The sequence below is a fragment of the Carcharodon carcharias genome, chromosome 23 (genome assembly GCF_017639515.1).
Source record: "Carcharodon carcharias isolate sCarCar2 chromosome 23, sCarCar2.pri, whole genome shotgun sequence".
NCBI classification, from domain to species: Eukaryota; Metazoa; Chordata; class Chondrichthyes; order Lamniformes; family Lamnidae; genus Carcharodon; species Carcharodon carcharias.
Window position 1 is genome coordinate 997760 of NC_054489.1, and position 21397 is coordinate 1019156.

General features: G+C 41.7%; 2 protein-coding genes across 9 annotated transcripts in view; both read left to right on the forward strand.

Annotated features, from left to right (window-relative positions):
* retreg3 (reticulophagy regulator family member 3) overlaps positions 1-13376 on the forward strand; it is a 49126-nt gene extending 35750 nt beyond the window's left edge. For all 4 annotated transcript variants that reach the window (XM_041173319.1, XM_041173321.1, XM_041173320.1 and 1 more), the window contains 4 exons: positions 621-758; positions 2315-2394; positions 3379-3511; positions 9816-13376. In XM_041173319.1, the coding sequence (XP_041029253.1) occupies positions 621-758; positions 2315-2394; positions 3379-3511; positions 9816-10339 (875 nt within the window). In that variant the 3' untranslated portion in view covers positions 10340-13376. The remainder of the gene's footprint in view (positions 1-620; positions 759-2314; positions 2395-3378; positions 3512-9815) is intronic.
* The window catches only part of cntnap1 (contactin associated protein 1), a 1152571-nt gene that overhangs the window by 651359 nt on the left and 479815 nt on the right, over positions 1-21397 (forward strand). The gene's annotated exons all lie outside the window — the stretch shown is intronic.

A 21397-nucleotide genomic window follows, 5' to 3' on the forward strand; every position in this document is an offset into this window, starting at 1 on the left:
AGCCTTAACTTTTATATTCAGGTCCTGGAGCGGGACTTGAAATCAGAATCTTTTGACTCTGAGGCAAAAGGGCTACCAACTGAGCCACGGCTGATGCACAATTTTCAGTTCTGCCTCAATATTCAGGAACTGAAGACATATCTGACCTCAGTCACATATCTAATAGCTGCTCAGAGTTGACCATTCCAGAGTGAAGGAGCTAAGCTTTATATAAGGGTGCAATAAAATGGAATGTTCTGGAGCTTCACTGCTGCTGTTCTTCTTTATAATTGAATCCTTGCTTAAAAATAAACGTTTGCCGTGACTTGGCTAAGGATTGAAATATAGTAGGGCAGCTTGTTACCTGTGAAGTTAATTCTCTTGTATAGTTGTAATGCTATAAAGCAGGGAGGGTTTCTAAGTGCATTTATGAATATTTTTACTCATCCGAATTAAATACCAAGACAACTGACTTTAAAGGTACTCACTCCCACACTCTTCCATGCTGCAGTGTTACCCTGTCTGCTATTTGAATCCAGAAGGAAAATCTGTTCGTGGCCAAGTAACCTGGCTTAACCTTTGCGGCCTCCCTGCTGTAGTTTGTCACTCATTTTTTTCAAGAATGATTTCTTTTCCCACAGTGATTGGCATACTGCTCTGGCCCTTGGCTATTTATCACCAATTGGGGCTAAAGATTTATGCCAGAATTGAACCTTTGCTTAGGCGGCTGGATTTCAGCATGAAGGGATACATGGTGACAAAACAACGGGAGCGACAGTGTGAGTAACGGGACGGGGAGAGCTTTGCGATCAGTGAAATTAACGTTTGGTAATGGCATGTCTTTAATTACCATCTGACTAAACCTCTATTGCATTTTATAAAAACTAATGTAGATTGGGATTAAGTATGACACATCAGAACCCTAGTGTAATAGCTTTTGTTCTGGCATGCTATATGAAGGGGCTCAAAAATCATGTCCAACTTGATACAGTAGAAATAATTGGTTTGACTGAGCCTGGTCTGAGGGAGGGACCATGTTACTCAAATACAAATATCTTGCGTTGTATCTTCATTAATAAATTTGATTGTCAGCATAATTGAATTAAAGAGATGGTTAAAACTACTCTCTCCCAATCGCATTTTGAAGGTATAAATCGGTCTTGTTCAAATCCAAGTATTCAGAGTTGGACCAGATAGCTCCTGTAGATGGGGACAATGAAAGAATATTCCTAATGTCATAGTTGATGACTCTTGCTCTAAACTATTTAGTTTTTGCTACTAATTTCAGAAAATAGCTATAAACATGACTTCCGTAAAAAAAAAAAGTTATTGATATAATTTGCTTATTCTTTGGTTAATAAATTTGCTCGTCTGTTAAACCCAAGGTGTACCATAATCCTGCACCTTCTGAAGATCAGCAAGACCATATGGCAAAGCCTGTAACTGAAATAAATTGAAGTTGTCAGTATCTTTTGTGAGGGCAGCTAGTCAATCAGTAAATGTGAATGCAGTGAGGAACAACCAAATTGATCTCGAATGTAAGGGATGATGATTTATTGAAATTTGCATCCTACAATTCAGTGCTGGTTGTCTGTTGTTACTGGGAAAATAACAATGAGTTTAATGTGTTTGCCATGAATACCATGTAAATCATCCAGCAATTTGTGGCAAGGAAGAGAAGATCTGTGAATTGCCAAAATTTGCTGGATGATTTGCGCCGCTCTGCCATTAGCCTTGTGAAAGAGCCAGCTTGCCCTCGGCCTCCCTGTGTTTTCAGAAATTGCTATATTTGCATATTAATTATCAATTAAACTCGCCTTGGAAAATTTGGACTGATACCTAACTATTAAAAGACCCTTTTAATGAGACTTGTGTGCATTCAATGTCATTCAACCTCTAGGCCTAGAAAGGAGATATTTGAAACTGTGGAGCTTCCTTCAGGTAGTAAATTGTTTTGAGAGATATTTTAATATCTTTTATTAATGTCCCTTTTCCCTCGATCTTTTTATTTCTTTTTCTGTCTGTGATTGATTCAAATTCACTATTTCCTGTACCATTGTTATTGTTGCTTTCTCATTCCTTTAAATCTAATTAGCTAAGGAAATAGAAAGTTGTTATTGTTAACTAAGGTCCCAGATGCCCTGTTAGGCTCATAGTTTTTCAAATTTGCAATGCACAATATTTTTGAGCTCAAGTTTGAGGGGAGAAAAGTCTTAACAAATGGCACATGTTGCAGAATGCCTCATTGCAGCAAATTCTGGGCACATACTAAAATGGAGGAGCAGCTCCACATGGTTGTTACACACCACAGTATCTTTTCTCTGGTTTGTTTCAGTGCATCATCAAGCAATGGCTGTCAGAACTGCAGATGATGGAAGTGACAGTGAAGCTGAGTTGGCTGCCTTCTGCCCTAAGGTACAGAGCATGTTTTTCTCCTGAAAGCACTGATGTGTATCTGAGTGACTCATACTCACCCCTTGTGCTCTCCTTGGCCTCCCCCACTTCTTGTTTATTGTCCTCAGCCACCTTCTCTACTACTCTCACTCTTCTCAGTCCTCCGCCCCACAACATCGCTTGCTGAAGACTGCCACCCCCCACCCCCCCTCCCCGCCCCCACACATTGCTTGTTCTCCTCAGGAATGCCCTCCCCTAACACTGCTCTATCACCTCACACATTGCTTGTTCTCCTCAGGAATGCCCTCCCCTAACACTGCTCTATCACCTCAAGAAGGCCCCCCCACCCGCACTGCTCATTCTGCTCATCTCACCAACTTTAAAAAAATGTTTCAAAATATTTACAATTCGCTGTGAAGTTTAAATACCAGTGTTATATTTGAAATAGATTGGTTGAGTTGTAATTTGTCAAAAATCCTTCAGTGTCTGAGCTCCCTGAGGATAGTGGATTTGCAGCTTGTTCATTGAGATTCAGTTGTGCTTTATTGTGGAATCTAGAATAATCACCTGGACATTTTAAGAGAGCAAATCCCTGAATAACACTCAATAGAAATTCTCTGAGATCAAAAAATCATTGTTCATATTTAGAAATTAAATTAAGATCGCTCTTCTTTTAGTGAGTGGTTAAAGTGATACGTTTGCTATTTTTGTAAATTCAAATTCAAATATAAGGCTGAAACCATTTTCTTATGGCAGCCTCTGCAAAGGGCTTTCCATGATCACATGGTCATTATTGCTTTATTGTTTGTGGGAGCCAGCTGTGCACACATCAGTTGCCATGTTTTCTACATTACAACAGTGACTCCACTTCAAAAATACTTCATTGCCTATAAAGCACTTTGGGATGTTCAGTGGTCATCAAAGGCTGTATGAAGGCAAGCCTTTTTTGTTTTTGGAATTCAGTGAAAATCTTATTTCTCTCTCTCCTGTTTCTTGCATGGAAAGCTTGATGACTCCATAATAGCGAAGGAACTGGAAATTTCAGACTCTGAGCATTCTGACACTGAGGTGTCGTATGCTGAGAATGGAACTTTCAACTTATCCCGAGGACAGACTCCAATAACAGACGGTTCTGAAGGCAAGTTCTTAAATTCTAATGGAAGTCTGTTTAAACAGCTTATTTTAATATTCAAAAATCAAGAAAATTGCATTACCTGCAGTCAAATATTTTTCATTAGGTGAATTTTGTTAGATTCTGTGAAAGTTGTGTGTCAAGTATCGACCCAATTCTACAGGTGCCCTGGCGATGTGCCACACAACTAGAAGATGAGAGTTCATTCAATGAATTTATTTTTTCCCCAATCTGAATCACCTTACTCTACCTGTGGTATAGGATATCTGTAGTGGGTGAGTGATCCGGGCTCTTTTCAAACTGATTTTAAATGTTTTCTCACTTGTTTAACACGAGAATTATTTTGAGTTTCTCCCTCTCAGTCAGAGAGTAAGTTCAAGGTGTAAAACATCTAAATGTTGATATTCAGAGAAATTTGGGTATACTCGCACAAGGAACACAATGTTAGCATGCAGGCACAGCAAGCAACAAAGCAACCTTGCTACAATTGTTCAAGGTGTTTGATGACATCACACTTGGTTCAGCAGCCTTGTGCCTTGGTGCACTGTACACAGTGTTAGTCTCCACTGGGATGGGAGGAATGCAGAGTTGATCTAGCCCTACTTCTCCACAGGTTGTACCATTAGTTAAAAAGTTTAATTTACTCACCAGCATGGCCAATTATTTGCCTTCACTACAGTTACCCAGAATAAAAGAGACTTTAACCAGGCTTCTTTCAGTAAACAACCAACTTTAGTTTGTTTTAAAACCAGTCTTGTTAAATAGAAAGGCAAAGCTTATTAACAGAATGGAATATGAAATGATACTAATTACTCTTTTGAGATACCCTAAGTGTCTGTGTATCTCTCTCTCTCTCTCACACACATACTGAATTCCCAAGGTGAGGTAAGAGTGACTGCCCTTGACATCAAGGCCACATTTGACAGTGTGTGTCATCAAGAAGCCTTAGCAAAACTGGAGTCAATGGGAATCATGAGGTAAACCCTCCGCTGGTTGGAGCCATAACTAGCACAAAGTAAGATGACTATGGTTGTTGGAGGTCAGTCATCTCAGTTCCAGGACATCACCAGGGTAGTGTCCTCGGCCCAACCATCTTCAGCTGCTTCATCAATGACCTTCCTTCCATCATAAGGTCAGAAATGGGGATGTTCACTGATGATTGCATGATGTTCAGCATCATTCGTGACTCCTCAGATATTGAAGCAGTCTATGTCCAAATTCAAGAAGACCTGGACAATATCCAGGCTTGGGCTGACAAGTGGCAAGTAACATTCGCACCACAAAAGTGCAGTCAGGTCAGGCGATGTCCATCTCCAACAAGAAAGAATCCAACCATTGCCTCTTGATGTTCAATGGCATTACCATCACTGAATTCCCCCCGCCCTATCAACATCCTGGGGGTTACCATTGACCAGAAACTGAACCAGATCAGCCATATAAATACTGTGGCTACAAGAGCAGATCAGAGACTAGTGTGGCGAGTAACCCACCTCCTGATTCCCCAAAGCCTATCCACCATCTGCAAGGCACAAGTCAGGAGTATGATGGAATACTCTCCACTTGCCTGGATGAGTGTAGCTCCCACAATACTCATGAAGCTTTACACTGTCCAGGACAAAGCAGCCCACTTGATTGGCACCACATCCACAAACGTTTACTCCCTCCACCACCGATGCACAGTGGCAGCAGTGTTCACCATCTACAAGATGCACTGCAGGAATTCACCAAGGCTCCCTCGACAGCGTCTTCCAAACCCACACCACTATCATCTAGAAGGAGAAGGGCAGCAGATAGATAGGAACACCACCAGCTGGAAGTTCCCCTCCAAGTCACTCACCATCCTAACTTGGAATTATATCACCGTTCCTTCACTGTTGCTGGGTCAAAATCCTGGGACTCCTTTCGTAACAGCACTGTGGGTGTACCTACACCACATAGACTGCAGCGGTTCAAGAAGGCAGCTCACCACAACCTCCTTCAAGGGCAATTAATGATTGGCAATAAATGCTGGCCCAGCCAGTGAAGCCCACATCCCGTGAATGAATAAAAAAAAAAGCGCGCACACACACACGTACACACACACACACACACACGTACACAGCCACAGGCAAAAAAGCAAATAAAATAAAATAGAAATGGAGGAATTCAGCTGAAGGTTAAAAGTTAGTGGTTCAAAGGCAAAAGATAGAATGGTGGAGTTCTTGAATTGGCCTCTGGGTTGTGCGGTTGGTGTCTCAGCACTGATCGCGAAACAACCAATGTCTCTGGCACCGCTTAACAGGTGGACTCATGGAATACTCAAGGGTACTGTATTCCAGCACACAGAGCATTTCAGGAGAAGCTTATATTTACTTCGGCTGTGGACTGGCTCTGGACTGCAGAAAGTTGCTGTCTTAAAAACACAGGAAACAGGAGCAGGAGTAGGTCATTCAGCCCTTTGAACTTCACCATTCAATATGATCATGGCTGATCCTCTAGCTCAACGGCATACTCCTCTCTCCCCATACTCATTGATGCCTTTAAAGTTCAGAAATCTGCCTATTTCCTCTTTAGATATTTTGAGTGACTTGCCTCCACAACCTTCTATGGTAGAGAATTCCACAGGTTAACCACCCTCTGAGTGAAGATTCCCTTCACCTCAGTCCTAAATGGCCTACTCCATACCTTGAGACTGTGATCTCTTGTTCCAGCAAGAGGAAACATCATCCCTGCATCCGTTCTGTCCAGTCCTGTCAGAATTTTATACGTTTCAATGAGATTCCCCTCTCATTCTTCTAAACTCCAGTGAATACAGGCCTGGTCAATCCAATCTTTCCTCATATGACAATCCTGCCATCCCTGGAATCAGTCTGGTGAACCTACGCTGCACTCCCTCTGTGGCAAGTATATCCTTTCTTAGGTAAGGAGACCAAAACTGCACACAATACTCCAGGTACGGGCACACCAAGCTATAGTAAGGCATCCTTGCTCCTGTACTCAAGTCCTCTTGCAATGAAGGCCAACATACCATTTGCCATCTTAACTGCTTGCCGCACCTATATGCTTACTTTCAGTGATTGGGGTACAAGATCACCCGGGTCCCTTTGTGCATCAACATTTCTCAATCTTAAAAACTATTTAAATAATGCTCTGCCATCCTGTTTTTCCTACCAAAGTGGATAACTTCACACTTATCCACATTATACTGTACTTGTCATGTATTTGCCCACTCACTCAGCTTGTCTAAATCACCTTGAAGTCTCTTAACATCCCTCCTCACCACTCACATTCTCACCAAACTTTGTGTCATCAGCAAACTTGGAAACATTACATTTGGTTCTCTCATCCAAATCATTACTATGCAAGCACTGATCCCTGAGTACCCCACTAGTCACCACCTGCCACTCCAAAAAGACCCATTTATTCCCACCTTAATTTCCTGTCTGCTAACCAATTCTCAATCCATGCCTATATATTACCCCCAATCCCATGTGCTTTAATTTTGCACACTAACCTCTTATGTGGAACTTTATCAAAAGCTTTCTGAAAATCCAAATACACCACATCCACTGGCTCTTCCTTATCTATTCTGCTAGTTACATTCTCAAAAAACTCCAGTAGGCTTGTCAAAGATGATTTCCCTTTCATAAATCCATGTTGACTTTGTCTAATCCCATTGATATTTCCTGTGTCCTGTTATCACATCCATCATAGACTCTAGCATTTTCCCTACTACTGATGTTAGGCTAACCAGTCAGTAATTCTCTGTTTTCTACCCCCTCCCCCCCACCTCTCCTTTTTTTAAATAGTGGGGTTACATTTGCCACCCTCCAATCTGCCGGGACTGTTCTAGAATCTACAAAATTTTGGAAGATGACAACCAAAGCATCCACTATTCCTATAGCCACCATCTTTAGAACCCTGGGATGTAGATTATCAGGCTTTGGGGATTTCAAGTCATACCTTCTCAAAATGTTAACTCTGTTTCTCTCTCCACGGATGCTACCAGACCTGCTGAGTTTTTTCAGCATTTTCTGTTTTTATCTCAGATTTTCAGCATGCTCAGTATTTTGCTTTTACCTGAGGATTTATTGGCTTTGATTTCATTAATTTCTCTAGCACTATTGTTTTAGTAATATTAATTTCCTTCAATTCCTCCTTCTCACTAGACCCTTGGTTCCCTAGCATTTCTGAGATGTTATTTATGTCTTCCTTTGTGAAGACAGAACTAAAGTAGTTGTTCAATTGCTCTGCCACTTCCTTGTTCTCTATTATAAATTCTCCCGTTTCAGACTGTAAGGGACCTACATTTGTCTTCACTAACTTTTTTCTTTTTACATATTTAAAGAAGCTTTTACAGTTTTATGTTCCTTGCTAGTTTACTCTCATACTCTATTTTCCCCCTCTTAACCAACCTCTTGGTCCTCCTTTGCTGAATTCTAAACTGCTGCCAATCCTCAGGCTTGCTACTTTTTCTAGCAACTTTGTAGAACTCCTCTTTGGATCTAAGACTATCCTTAATTTCTTTTGTTAGCCATGGTTGGGCTGCTTTTCCTGTTGTTTATGCGCCAGAAAGGAATGTTTAACTGTTGCAATGCATACATTCGTTCCTTAAATATTAACCACTGCCTATCCACCATCATGCCTTTTAATGAAGTTTCCCAATCTATCTTAGCTAACTGACGCCTCGTACCTTCATAGTTTCCTTTGTTTAGATTTAGGATCCCAGTTTCAGATTGGACTACTTAACTTTCCATCCTAATGAAGAATTCTTTCATGTTATGGTCACTGTTCCCCAAAGGACTCCGCAGAACAAGATTATTAATTAATCCCTTTTCATTGCACAATACCAGTTCTAGGAGAGCCTGTTCCCTAGTTGGTGCCTCAATATACTGGTCTAAAAGACCATCTCACACACACACCAGGAATTCATCTGTCACAGAATTATTGCTAATTTGGTTTGCCTGATCTACATGTAGATTAAAGTCATCCATGATTACTGTAGCACCCTTGTTACATGCATCTCTAATTTTCTATTTAATGCAGTCTCCAACCTTATCACTATTGTTTGGAGGCCTATAGGCAACTCCCACTAATGCTTTCTACCCCTTGTTGCTTCTTAGCTCTACCTAGACTGAATCTGCATCTAGATTTTCTGATCCAGTAACCTTTCTCACTATTGCACTCTCACTATTCATCCTTAACTAACATCACCACCCCACCTCCTTTTCCTTTTTGCTTGTCCTTCCTAACTATCAAGTACCCTTGGATATTCCGTTCCTAGCCTTGGTCGTCCTGTAGCCGTGTCTCTGTAATCACAATCATATCGTACCCGTTTACATCTATTTGTGCTGTTAATTCATCTACCTTACTACAAATGCTCCACGCGTTCAGATACAGTGCATTTAGACTTGTCTTTTTAACGTTTTTTACACATCTTTTTATGTACTATGGCCCTATTTGCTGCTAGTCCGTTTCCTCTTCCTTCTCAAGCCTTCTCTTCTCAAAGCAAAACCCAAAATCCACTTTTTAAAACAGCATTCCAGGCATGATTTTTTTTCAGACATAAAATCCATGTGGCCCCCTTTGTGCACAGTTCACCCAGATCAAGAGGTTGACAGTTTTTTTTAACTGGTTTTCTTGTAAAATGATCTTTTTTCAGGAATTGCAGAGTCCTGCATTAACCCATTGTCTTTTGAAACAGACATTCTTCCAGAATGTCTCAAGTCCTTGAAGATGAACCATTTTCTGTGATTAAAGCGTTCATGACAATTTTTAAGGACGGCTATTTGCGTTTGAGGCAATGCAGTGAAGAGTCACTAGATTGGCTCTGGGATGAGAGTGTTGTCCTATGATGAGAGGCTGAGTAAGTTAGGTCTATATTCTCTGGAGTTTAAAAGAATGAAAGGTGATCTCATTGAAACATACAAGATTATGAAGGAACTTGACAGGGTAGACACTGAGAGGCTGTTTTCCTTGACTGGAAACCTAGGACACTGGTCATAGTCTCAAGTTACAAAGCCAATCATTTAGGACTAGGATGAGGAGAAATTTCTTCACCTAAAGGGTTGTGAATTTTTGGAATTCTCAGCAATGCACAAATTTTTGGGGTCTCAGGGAATCGTGACATATGGACAGTGAAAGGGAAAGTGGAATTGAGGCAGAATATCAGCCATGATCATGTTGAATGGTGGAGCAGGCTCAAGGGACTACTTCTACTCCTATTTCTTATGTTCTTAGAATACAAGTTCACTACAATCTTTATAATGGCAACATGACAGAAATATGTTAATGAAATACCTCATTAACACGAATTTCCTCTTGCGCCTAGATCTTGATCGTCATAGTGACCCAGAGGAGTCGTTTGCGAGAGATCTACCAGAATTCCCCTCAATAAATCCAAATGCAACTGGAGTGGATGATGATGATGATGATACCAGCCTGGGTATTCCAACTGTTCCCTACCAGACTTTGGCACAGGAAGACGAGAGCTTGTTTTCAGATCAAGAGGATATTGATGTAGATATATCCCTCAGTGGGCTGCCATCACCCCTAAATTTCGCAGGTAGCCAGGGCCTTTCTCTGGCAGGGGCACTAGCCAGCAATATGATGGCGGCTGCACTGTTGAGCCCAGATCAAGAAGCCCAAATGGTGAGGGACAATCCTCCAAGGATTGCTTCACAGACCTGTCACGAACACTCGGGTACAGAAATGGACACTGATGTAGAGGGGGATGATTTTGAACTGTTGGATCAGTCAGAGCTGAATCAGTATGAGAGCATCACTTCACAGGATCGGGGCTCACGGCAACACCCGAAGACAGGGTTCCTTTCAAACTTTCTCCGAAAACAGTAGGTTTGTGGGTGTTGGGGTTGCCAGTGACACCACACTGGGCCCAGTCGACATTCATCGGAAGGCAAGGTTGCCATAACACCCTTGTTGCAAAACCACTGGTGTGTCTATTATTCCTGCTGCTGTTCTGCATAGTTTAAAATAGTGATTTCCCCGGTGGTTATCATTTCTTCCTCACGATGGACAGCATTTCACAACTAAGAGAGACGTAGAACTTATTGCTATCTGCCATTGCAGGTTTATTTGGTGTCCCTTCTAGTTCCTTGGGTTTGAAATGCTGCCATCCCAGGAAAAGTTGTTGCAAGGAATGATGAAGCTTTACGGAACATCTGGACTTAAAAAATTGTGCTAATCAACAAGTGTTGTTGATTCTAACTCAAGGTTAGTTTTTTAAGGAATGGAAGTTCTGCAACCTTTACTGCGGTATTTTTGATGCATAGATTATCATTCTGTCTCATTGGTAAGAAAGCTGATTACCTGTAAGAGTGCACCATCTCTGTTTATAGCTTCTGCTTCAAAAAATAGAAACCATCCACAGAATGTTGTTGACAAACAAAGTGTGGTGTTGGTGCAGGTAGTCCAAACATAATTTGATTAGTTGGATTGTAATCTCATCAGATCTACAAAATACACCATTTAGCACTTATTAGTGAGGATTAGGATTGTGCAGTGAGGAAACAAGCAGCAAGGTTCATCATCAGCGGAGATTAATGTTATTATGGCTCATTCAAAATAACAAGATTGGAAAAGTTCCAGGATTAAAACGATGAGCTCTGCCCTCAGCTAGAGACAGCAATAACTAGATTGTTTAGGGGGAGAGGAGGTTGGGATTTCTGGGTAAGTAAATGTAGAGCAAGCTTTCATGTTCAATTCACCCATTATACTTTGAAGAAAAGGTCACAATCTAGCAAAACTGAACATTGAGGAATAGACTGTTTACAATTAATGGAGGCTTGTTCTTTAAACCCTGGTGAAGAAACCTGCAGGATTTTTGTAAGACATGGTGATTTGTGTTTTATCTCTTACATAATGTAAAATGCTTCATTCTGAGGGGATGCAAAGTCTTGTGAGTTTGAATTGATCGCTAAATACTCCTTTCTTCCATTGTGCTGTTTATTTTTGACCTTGATTACACTGAGCTTCTGGCTGCAGCTGCACTATTCCTCAAACTTCATCTCGGTTTAATTTTTTCCAGCCTGGTTTCTAAGATCACCACATTGTAGATGGCAAAACTGTCAGTTTTCATTGGTGACCAGATTTTCAGCTCAGACTATGTTATACCTAAAATGTACATGACCCAGATCTAAGGAGTCAAAAACAGCTGAGTTTGGGATAGGTTGTATGGGTGTGAACTGGATATGGATACTTGTCTGTCAGATATATATGTGTGTAAAGCCCAAAGGCTCAGGCTGTGAACAATAAGGAGAGCTGCCTCTTTTGCCTGCTTTAGAGCAGATCAGAGATGCAGCTTTAGGAATGGATTGGGTGGCAGAGGGAACCGGATTGGTTTAGTGGACCTCCCAGGTTCTACAATGATGCAATATCTTCCATTCCTCCTACAGCTGAGAAATCTAAACCTCAAACTGTTTAAGTGCTGTACCTGTGCAATTTGTCAGTGAATAATACAGACTTTATATCACCGCCTTTAGAATATTGCAGCTTCTCTCTAACCAAAAGCAGTATTTCTGACTGCAGTAATTTAAATGCAACGTCACATCCCTTTCTCTCCACTGAGATTTATTTGGCCACATTTGCTCAATTAGGGAAGGAAAAAGCAAATCAAAATATTTTATGAAATGGAAAATTAGCATTGAACGATGCAGCGTCAACGAATGCCGTGTGCGGTGTAACCCAGAACTGTGCATTATGCATAGGAGGTGTAATTTTATAAATGTTGTTTTGAGTCAGGCACAAACCCTTTTAAGGCTTAAAATATTTTAATACATGTTCATTACCCTTTGAAGCTGTTTTTTTTTAAATAAAATATTTGATATTGCAGGACTTTGGTCCTTTGTAGCTTTTTTAATAGAAAATCAAATACTGCAGGTCCTTGAAATCTGAAATAAATACAAAATGTTGGCAACACTCAGCAGATCAAGCAGCATCAGTGGTCAGAGAACAGGATTAACATTTCAGGTTGATGACTTTTCCATACGAAGCTTTTTAATATCCTGCTCCAGTTACAAACTTAATATTGAAAGGCTGAGTAAAGATTATATTGTTATTTCTTATACTGGATTAGCAGCTGGCTGTACAGGCAGCAAAGGAACCGTTGGCTTAAATACTGTAACAAAGCAAATAAAATCCATTTTTGTACATTATGGATTATTTAGTGTTGATGCTTTTCCTGGATATGATCTGCTGTCCTCCTTTCCCTCTGATCCAGCACTGTGTGGAATAAATGCAAAATTTGGAGCTATGCAGCTGCTGCATGCACTGTGTCTATTTATTTCAAGTGATATGTTGGGCAGTGGTCTTTAGCTTGGTTTTCCTAGCAGAGCAATTGTGGTCACCACTCTTTAATCCGCGCCTGCTGTTTCCATTGTAAGAGAAGTGTATTTCAGAGCAGATTCCAGCAGCACCTGAAATTGAAAACTACAGACAACTGATCCCTCAAATCTTTTGAAAATCATATGAAATTATGTACATATTGATCTGTTTAAAAACTTCAGTTATCTTAAAAAGTTAGTGATGAGCTTAAGCTTTGAGTTTTTTTTGAGATGAAGCCTTCTCTTGCTGAGGACCTTGTGGTGTGTTTGAAACCTATTGCAGCCTGAGCGTTTTCATTAGAAGCCCAGACAATTAGAATTGATAGTTAGATAATGCAAAATGCATTGAACTGTTGTGTAAAATGTGCAGGATTTGTGTGGACACATGTATTTTTGATGTTGTGTGATCCTCAATGTCACTTTTGTGTATTTAAGATATTTCAAAACATTCATTTTCAGAGTTTATAACTGACCTGATCCATTTGAAAGTTTTGTAGAAAAGTCAGTTTATTTTTGAACCATTCATTAAAACTGATTTCTAAAATTGTGAATGCATTGTCTGGTTAAATTTTAGTATGCTACATTTGTATGTAAACTGAGCTCTGACCTGCACATATGCCTGTAATGTGGTTTACTTCAGGTATTGCTTTCTGTTGCTGTTTTCTCCATAATTCTGCACTGCCAGCCTCTGCCATTGCTGCTTTGTAACCTGTTACAGGTGAGAGTAGCTCAACCAACTATTTCTGCACCCTTTCCAGTGCATAGGCATTTGGCCTGCAACTACGTAAGGGTGACTGAATTCAGTGCATGGGAAACTATATAATTGCACTCATGTCTATCAACTAACATCCTAAAATCCTACTCCATGCCTGGGTATGCCCTATATCATGGGAAGGAATGACTAATCAGAAGTGGGAGCATAGTGACATATGGTCAGGAGTGCTATGCTTGACTTGAATTTCAGGACCCATGAAATCTCATGGCTTCGGGTAAGGCCAAGGTAACATGAAATTAAAAAAAACGGAAATTGTTAGAAACACTTAGCAGGTCAGGTCACATCTGTGGAGAGAAAGCATTAGGTTAATGCAACACTCCACCAATGCTCCCTGGCCTGCTGGGTGTTTCTAGTAATTCCTATTTTCACTTCAGGTTTCCTCCATCTGCAATATTTTTCTTTAAGGTGAAGGAAATCTTCTGGTGATACTGAGTGCCTCTCAATTGACTACTCAATACTTATTTCTATTCCACACTGCATAGAACACAGGAACTGAAGGAGGCTATTAGCCCCTCTCATGCCTGTTCCTCTATTCTATTAGATCATGGATGAAATGTATTTTAACTCTTTCTACCTGTCTTCATTCCATAACTCTTAATATCCTTGCTAAACAAAAAAACAGCAATTTTAGTTTTGAAATTTTCAACTGATATTTCACCTCAACAACTTTTTGAGGGATACAGTTCCAGATTTCCACTACCCTTTCTGTGAAGAATGCTTCCTGTCATCACCTGACTGGTCAAGTTCTACTTTTAGGGGTATGGCCCCTTGCCCCATTCTGAATGCCCCCACCAGAGGAAATGGTTTATCTACCCTATCAACTCCTTTTAATCATAAACACCCCATAGAATCATAAAATGGTTACAGCTCAGAAGGGGGGGCCATTTGGCCCATTGAGCCTATTCACAAGAGCAATTTAATTAGTCCCACTCACTTGCTGTTTCCTTGTAGTTCTGCAAATTTTTTTTCCCCTTTAGGTGCCTATCAAACTCCCTTTTGTAAGCCGCAATTAAATCTGCCTCCATCACCCTTTGGAACTGTACCTTCCAGATCATAACCACTCACTGCATAAAAAAGCTTTTTCCAAAGTGGCCTTTTGATTCTTTTGTCAACACTTTTAAATGTGTCCTCTAGTTCTTGACCCTTCAGCCAATGAGAACAGTTTCTTTATCCACTCTGTCCAGATCTCTCAGGATTTCAAACATCTATAAAGTTTCCTTTCAAATTCCTCTTCTCTAAGGGAAACAATCCCAGCTTCTTCAATCTATCCTCATAACTGAAGTCTCTCAACTCTGGGACCATTCTCGCACTTTGTTCCTGCACCCTTTCTAAAGCCTTCACATCCTTCCTAAAGTGCAGTGCCTACAATTGGACACACTATTCCAGTTGAGGTTGACCCCAGTTCTTCTTAACCTCCTTGCTTTTGTACTCGATGCTTCCATTTATAAAACCCAGAATCCCAGTGTCCGATTTTACTACTTTCTAAACCTGTTCTGCAACCTTCAACGATTTTTGTATATATATCCCCAGGTCTGTCTGTTCCTGCATCTTCTTTAGAATTGTACCTTTTAGTTTATATTACCCCTATTCGTTCTTCCTACCATAGTATCACAGAATCTTAACGGCACAGGAGGCCATTCGGCCCATCGTATCTGCACCAGCTCTCCAAATGAGCATTATGACCTAGTGCCATTTTCCTACCTTTTCCCCGTACCCCTGCACATTGTTTCTATTCAAATAATCATCAAATGCCCTCTTGAATGCCTCGATTGAACCTGTCTTCACCACACTTCCAGGCCGTGCATTCCAGACCCGAACCACTCGTGAAAAAGTATTTTCTCACGTCACATTTGCTTCTTTTGCAATTCACTTTAAATCTGTGCCTTCTCTTTCTTGATCCTTTTACGAGTGGGAACAGCTTCTCCCTACCTACTCGGTCCAGTCCCCTCATGATTTTGAATTCCTCTATCAAATTTCCTCTTAGCCTTCTTTTGTCCAAGGAGAACAATTCCAACCTCTCCAGTCTATCTTCATAACCGAAGTTTCTCATCCCTAGAAACATTCTTCTAAACCTCTTCTGCACTGTCTCCAATGTGCTCATATCCTTCCTGTAATGTGACACCCAAAACTGTAACAATACTCAGCTGAGGTCTAACAAGTGTCTTATATAAATTCAACATAACCTCCTTGCTCTTGTCCTCTATGCCCCTATTAATAAAGCCCAGGATATTATATGCTTTATTAGCTGCTCTCTCCACCTGTCCTGCCACCTTCACTGATCTATGCACATATACACCCAAGTCTTTCTCCTCCTGCACTCCCATCAAAATTTCACCCCTTATTTTATATTGTCTGTCCATGTTCTTCCTACTGAAATGCATCACCTCACACTTCTCCATATTGAACTTCATCTGCCACCTATCTGCCCACTCCACTAACTTGCCTATGTCCTTTTGAAGTTCTACACTGTCCTCCTCGCAGTTTACAACACTCCCAAGCTTTGCTTCATCCGCAAATTTTGAAATTGTCCCCTGCACACCAAGATCTAGATTATTAATATATATCAGGAAAAGCAAGGGTCCCAATACCGCCCCATGGGGAACTGCAATACAAATCTTCCTCCAGCCTGAAAAATATCCATTGACCATTACTTTCTGCTTCCTATTTTTCAGCCAATTTTGCATCCACGTTGCTACTGTCCCTTTTATTCCACGAGCAATAACTTTTCTCACAAGTCTGTTGTGTGGCACTGTATCAAATGCATTACCCTTATCGACTTTTTCAGTTAACTCTTAAAAAAAAACTCCAGCAAATCAGTTAAACACAATTTCCCGATTAGAAATCAATACTGGCTCTTCCTGATCAACCCATTTTTTTCCCATGTGACTACTAATTCTTTCCTGATTAATTGTTTCTAGAATCCTGCCCACCACTGAAGTTAAACTGACTGGTCTGTAATTGCCGGGCTTACCCTTACGACCTTTTTTGAACAAAGGCATAATGTTTGCAATTCTCCAGTCCTCTGGCACTTCCCCTGAGTCTAGGGATGACTGAAAAATTATGGCCAATGCCCCTGCAATTTCTCCTCTCAGTTCCTTCAATATCCTTGGATGCATCTTGTCCAGTCCCAGTGCCTTGTCAACTTTAATTACTGACAGTCTATTCAGCACTTCCTCCTTATCAATGTTGAACCCTTCTAGTGACTGAGTTTCCTCATCTGTCACCATGACCTGGGTAGCATCTACCTCCTTGGTAAAGATGGATGCAAAGTATTCATTTAATACCTCAACCATGGCCCCTTTGTTCATGTGTAAATTCCCTTTTAGGTCCCTAATTAGCCCTACTCTTTTTACTATTTATATGCCTGTAGAAGACTTTGGAATTCCCCTTTATGTTGGCAGCCAGTCTTTTCTCATAATCCCTCTTTGCTTCTCTAATATGCTTTTTCACCTCCCCTCTGAACCTGTATTCCTCTTGGTTCTCAATTGTATTTTCTACCTGACGCCTGTCATAAGCACACTTTTTCTTCTTTTATCTTAATTTCTATCTCCTTCCTCATCCAGAGAGCTTCGGATTTATCTGTCATACCTTTCCCTTTCTACAGAATATACCTTGACTGTGCCAGAATCAATTCTTTTTTTGAAGATAGCCCATTGTTCAGCTACAGTTTTTCCCTCCAATCTTTCGTTCCACTCTATCTGGCCCAGCTCCATTCTTGCCCCATCGAAGTCAGTTCTCGTCCAGTTAATTATTCATACTCTGGATTGCCTAGTGTCCTTTGCTACCATCCTAAAACGTACAATTCAATGATCACTGTCTCCTAAATATTCCCCCACTGACACTTGATTTACTTGGCCTACCTCATTTCCAAGAACCAGGTCCAACAGTGCGTCTTGTTGGATTGGACACACACTGCTGTAGAAAATTTTCCTGAATGCAAACTAGGAACTTTTGCCCCTCACCACCCTTTAATTACCCAAACATAGACTGGGACAGTGGTAGTGTAAAGTCACCCATTCTAACAACTCTATAATACTTGTACCTCTCTGTAATTTCCCTACAGATTTGTTCTACATTCTTCTCACTTGTTGGCGGTCTATAGACTACACCGAGCAATGTAACTGCACCCTTTTTGTTCCTTAGCCGTAGCCAAATTGACCCTGTCGTTGAACCCTCTGGGACATCCTCTTTCTCCAGAACTTCAAAGCTCTCCTTAACCAATACTGCCACCCCTCCTCCTTTCCTTCCTTTCCTATCTCTTCTGAACACCTTGTACCTTGTACCTGGGAATATTTAACACCCAGTTCTGCCCTACCTTAAGCCAGGTCTCTCTTATTGCTACAACATCATATTTCCACGTGGCAATCTGCACCTGTAACTCCTCAATCTTATTGACTATACTCCGTGCATTCACATACATGCATTATAACCCTAATTTGGATTTTGTTATTTTCTCCCTCACCCCAACTTTACCTATTAACTTACTATTCCCTTTACAGAAATATCTGACCCTCCCAGTATTTTGTGCACCCTGGTATTCCTCTCTAATATTTTCTCTTGGTTCCCGCACCCCTGCTGAGTTAGTTTAAAGTTCTCCCAACAGCACCAGCAAAATGCCCTGCAAGGATCTCAGTCCCAGCTCTGTTCAGGTGCCATCTTCCCCAGAGCCAGTCCCAGTGTCCCAGGAATCTAAAGCCCTCCCTCCTGCACCATCTTTCCAGCCATGCATTCATCTGCCTTATCCTCCTATTTCTGTACTCACTGGCATGTGGTACTGGGAGTAATCCAGAGATTGCTACATTTGAGGTCCTGCTTGCTAATTTTCTACCTAGCTCCCTAAATTCTGATCACAGGGTTACATCCCCCTTCCTACCGAAGTCATTGGTACCAATGTGGACCACGACCTTTAGCTGTTCACCTTCCCCCAGAAGAATGTCCTGCAGCCACTCTGTGACATCCTTGACCCTGGGACCAGGGAGGAAACATACCATTCTGTAGTCATGTCTATGGCCACAGAAACATTTGTCCGTTTCCCTAACTAATGAATTCCCTATTATCACTATTGCTATTTCGTTCTTTCTTCCTCCCCTCCTGTACAGCCATGCTGCTCGTGGCACCACAAACTTGTCTGAAGAACCAGCACCCTCACCAGCTTACAACATGGAAAACTGATTTGTGAGCAGGACCCCAGGAAATTCCTGCACTACCTGCCTACTTCTCTTGGACTGCCTGGTGGTTACCCATCCCCTCTCTGCTCCAGCCCCTTAAGCTGCGTGTGACCACCTCTCTGAATGTGCTATCCACGTAGCTCTCGGCCTCGCGGATGCACCACAGTGACTCCAGCCGCCGCTCGAGCTCTGAAACCCGGAGCTCAAGTTTCTACAGCTGGCAGCACTTCCTGCATATGTGATCGTCTAGGAGACTGGTAGCATCCATGACTGTACATAATACAGGACACGCATTCTACTTGTTTTGCATTTCTTTGCATTAAGTTTTATCTGCCGCATCTTTTCCTGTTCTATCAGCTGATTACGTGTCCTCTTGAAATCTATCACTAGCCTCCTCACAGTTCAAAGTACTCCTAAACTTTGTTAACTGCATATTTTGAAATTGTGCCCTTACCAAATCTCAGTTAATATATATATAAAGGAAAGCAGTGGGTGATGGTCGAGGGGTGTTTTTGTGACTGGATGCCTGTGTCCAGTGGGGTTCCACAGGGATCGGTGTTTGGTCCCTTGCTGTTTGTGGTATATATAAATGATTTAGACTTGAATGTAGGAGGGCTGATCAGTAAGTTCATGGATGACACGAAACTTGGTGGTGTGGTAAATAGTGAGGAGGATAGCCTTAGATTACAGGAGGATTTAGATGGGTTGGTCAGATGGGCTGATCAGTGGCAAATGGAATTTAATCCATATAAGTGTAAGGTGATGTCCTTGGACAGGACAATCAAGGCTCAGGAATACACAATGAATGGTAGGACCCTGGGAAGTACCGAGGATCAGAGGGACATTGGTGTGCATGTCCACCGGTCCCTTAAGGTAGCGGGGCAGGTGATTAGGTGGTTAAGAAGGCATACGGGATACTTGCCTTTATTAGCTGAGGCATAGAATATAAGAGCATGGAGGTTATGCTGGAATTGTATCAAACACTGGTTAGACAACAGCTAGAGTATTGCGTGCAGTTCTGGAATCCGCATTATGATTATGATGTGATTGCACTAGAGAGAGTGCGGAGGAGATTTACCAGGATGTTGCCTGGGCTGGAGAGTTTTAGTTATGAGGAGAGATTGGATAGACTGGGGTTATTTTCCCTGGAGCAGAGGAGATTGAGGGGGGACATTATTGAGGTGTGCAAAATTATGAGGGGCATACATAGGGTAGAGCGGAAGGAACTTTTCCCCTTGGTAGAGGGATCAATAACTAGGGGGCATAGATTTAAGGTAGGGAGCAGGAGGTTTAGAGGGGATGTGAGGAAGAACTTTTTCACCCAGAGGGTGGTGGGAATCTGGAACTCACTGCCTGAAAGGGTGGTAGAGGCAGAAACCCTCATAACATTTAAGAAGTATTTGGATGTGCACTTGCGATGCCATGGCATACATGGGCCTAGTGCTGGAAAATGGGATTAGAATAGTTAGGTACTTGTTTGACCGGTGCAGATTCAATGGGCTGAAGGGCCTTTTTCTGTGCTGTAGACCTTGATGACTATGACAGTGGTCTTAGTATGGACCCATGGGCACCACCACTATATACCTTCCTCTAGTCCAAAAAGCAATTGTTTCTGTCACTACTGTTGCCTGTCACTCAGCTAACATTGTATCAATGTCATGACTGCCTTTTATTCTTGGGCTTCAACTTTGCTGGCAAGCCTATTATTTGGGACTTTATCAAGTGCCTTTTGGAAGTCCGTTGACACTACATCAGCCACATTAACATCATCAACCCTATCTGTTACCTCAACAAAAACTCATCATATTAGTAGTTTTGTCACTGGGCTAGTAATCCAGAAACCCAGGGGACCCGGATTCAAATCCAGCCATGGCAGATGGTGGAATTTGAATTCAGTAAAAATCTGGAACTAAAAGTTTAATGACCATGAAACTATTGTCAATTGTTTTAAAAGCCCAACTGGTTCACTAATATCCTTTAGGGAAGGAAATCTGCTGTCCTTACCTGGTCTGGCCTACATGTAACTCCAGCCGCACAGCAATGCGGTTGACTCTTGAACACCTTGTGAAACGGCCTAGCAAGCCACTCACTTGTATCAAACCGCTAAAAAGTCTCAAAAAAAGAATGAAACTGGAGGACCACCCAGCATTGACCTAGGCACCGGAAATGACAACGGAAAATTCACCCCCCTTGACCCTGCAAAGTCGTCCTTACTTACATTTAGGGGCTAGTACCTCACAGACTGGTCAAGCAACAGCCTGAAATAGTCATCGTCATGGAATCATACCTTACAGATAAAGTCCCAGACACCACCATCACCATACCTGGGTTTGTCCTGTCCCAGGGGCAGGACAGACCAAGTGGAGTTGGCAGCACAGGCAGGAGGGAGTTGCCCTGGGAGTCCTCAACATTGACTCTGGACCCCACAAAGTCTTATGGCATTAGGTCAAACATGGGCAAGGAAACCTCCCGCTCATTATCATGTACCGGCCTGCCTCAGCAGATGAATCAGTGCTCCTCCATGCTGAACACCACTTGGAGGAAGCACTGAGGGTGGCACGGGCACAGAATGTACTCTGGGTGGGGGACTTCAATGTCCATCACTGAGAGTGGCTGGGTAGCACCACTA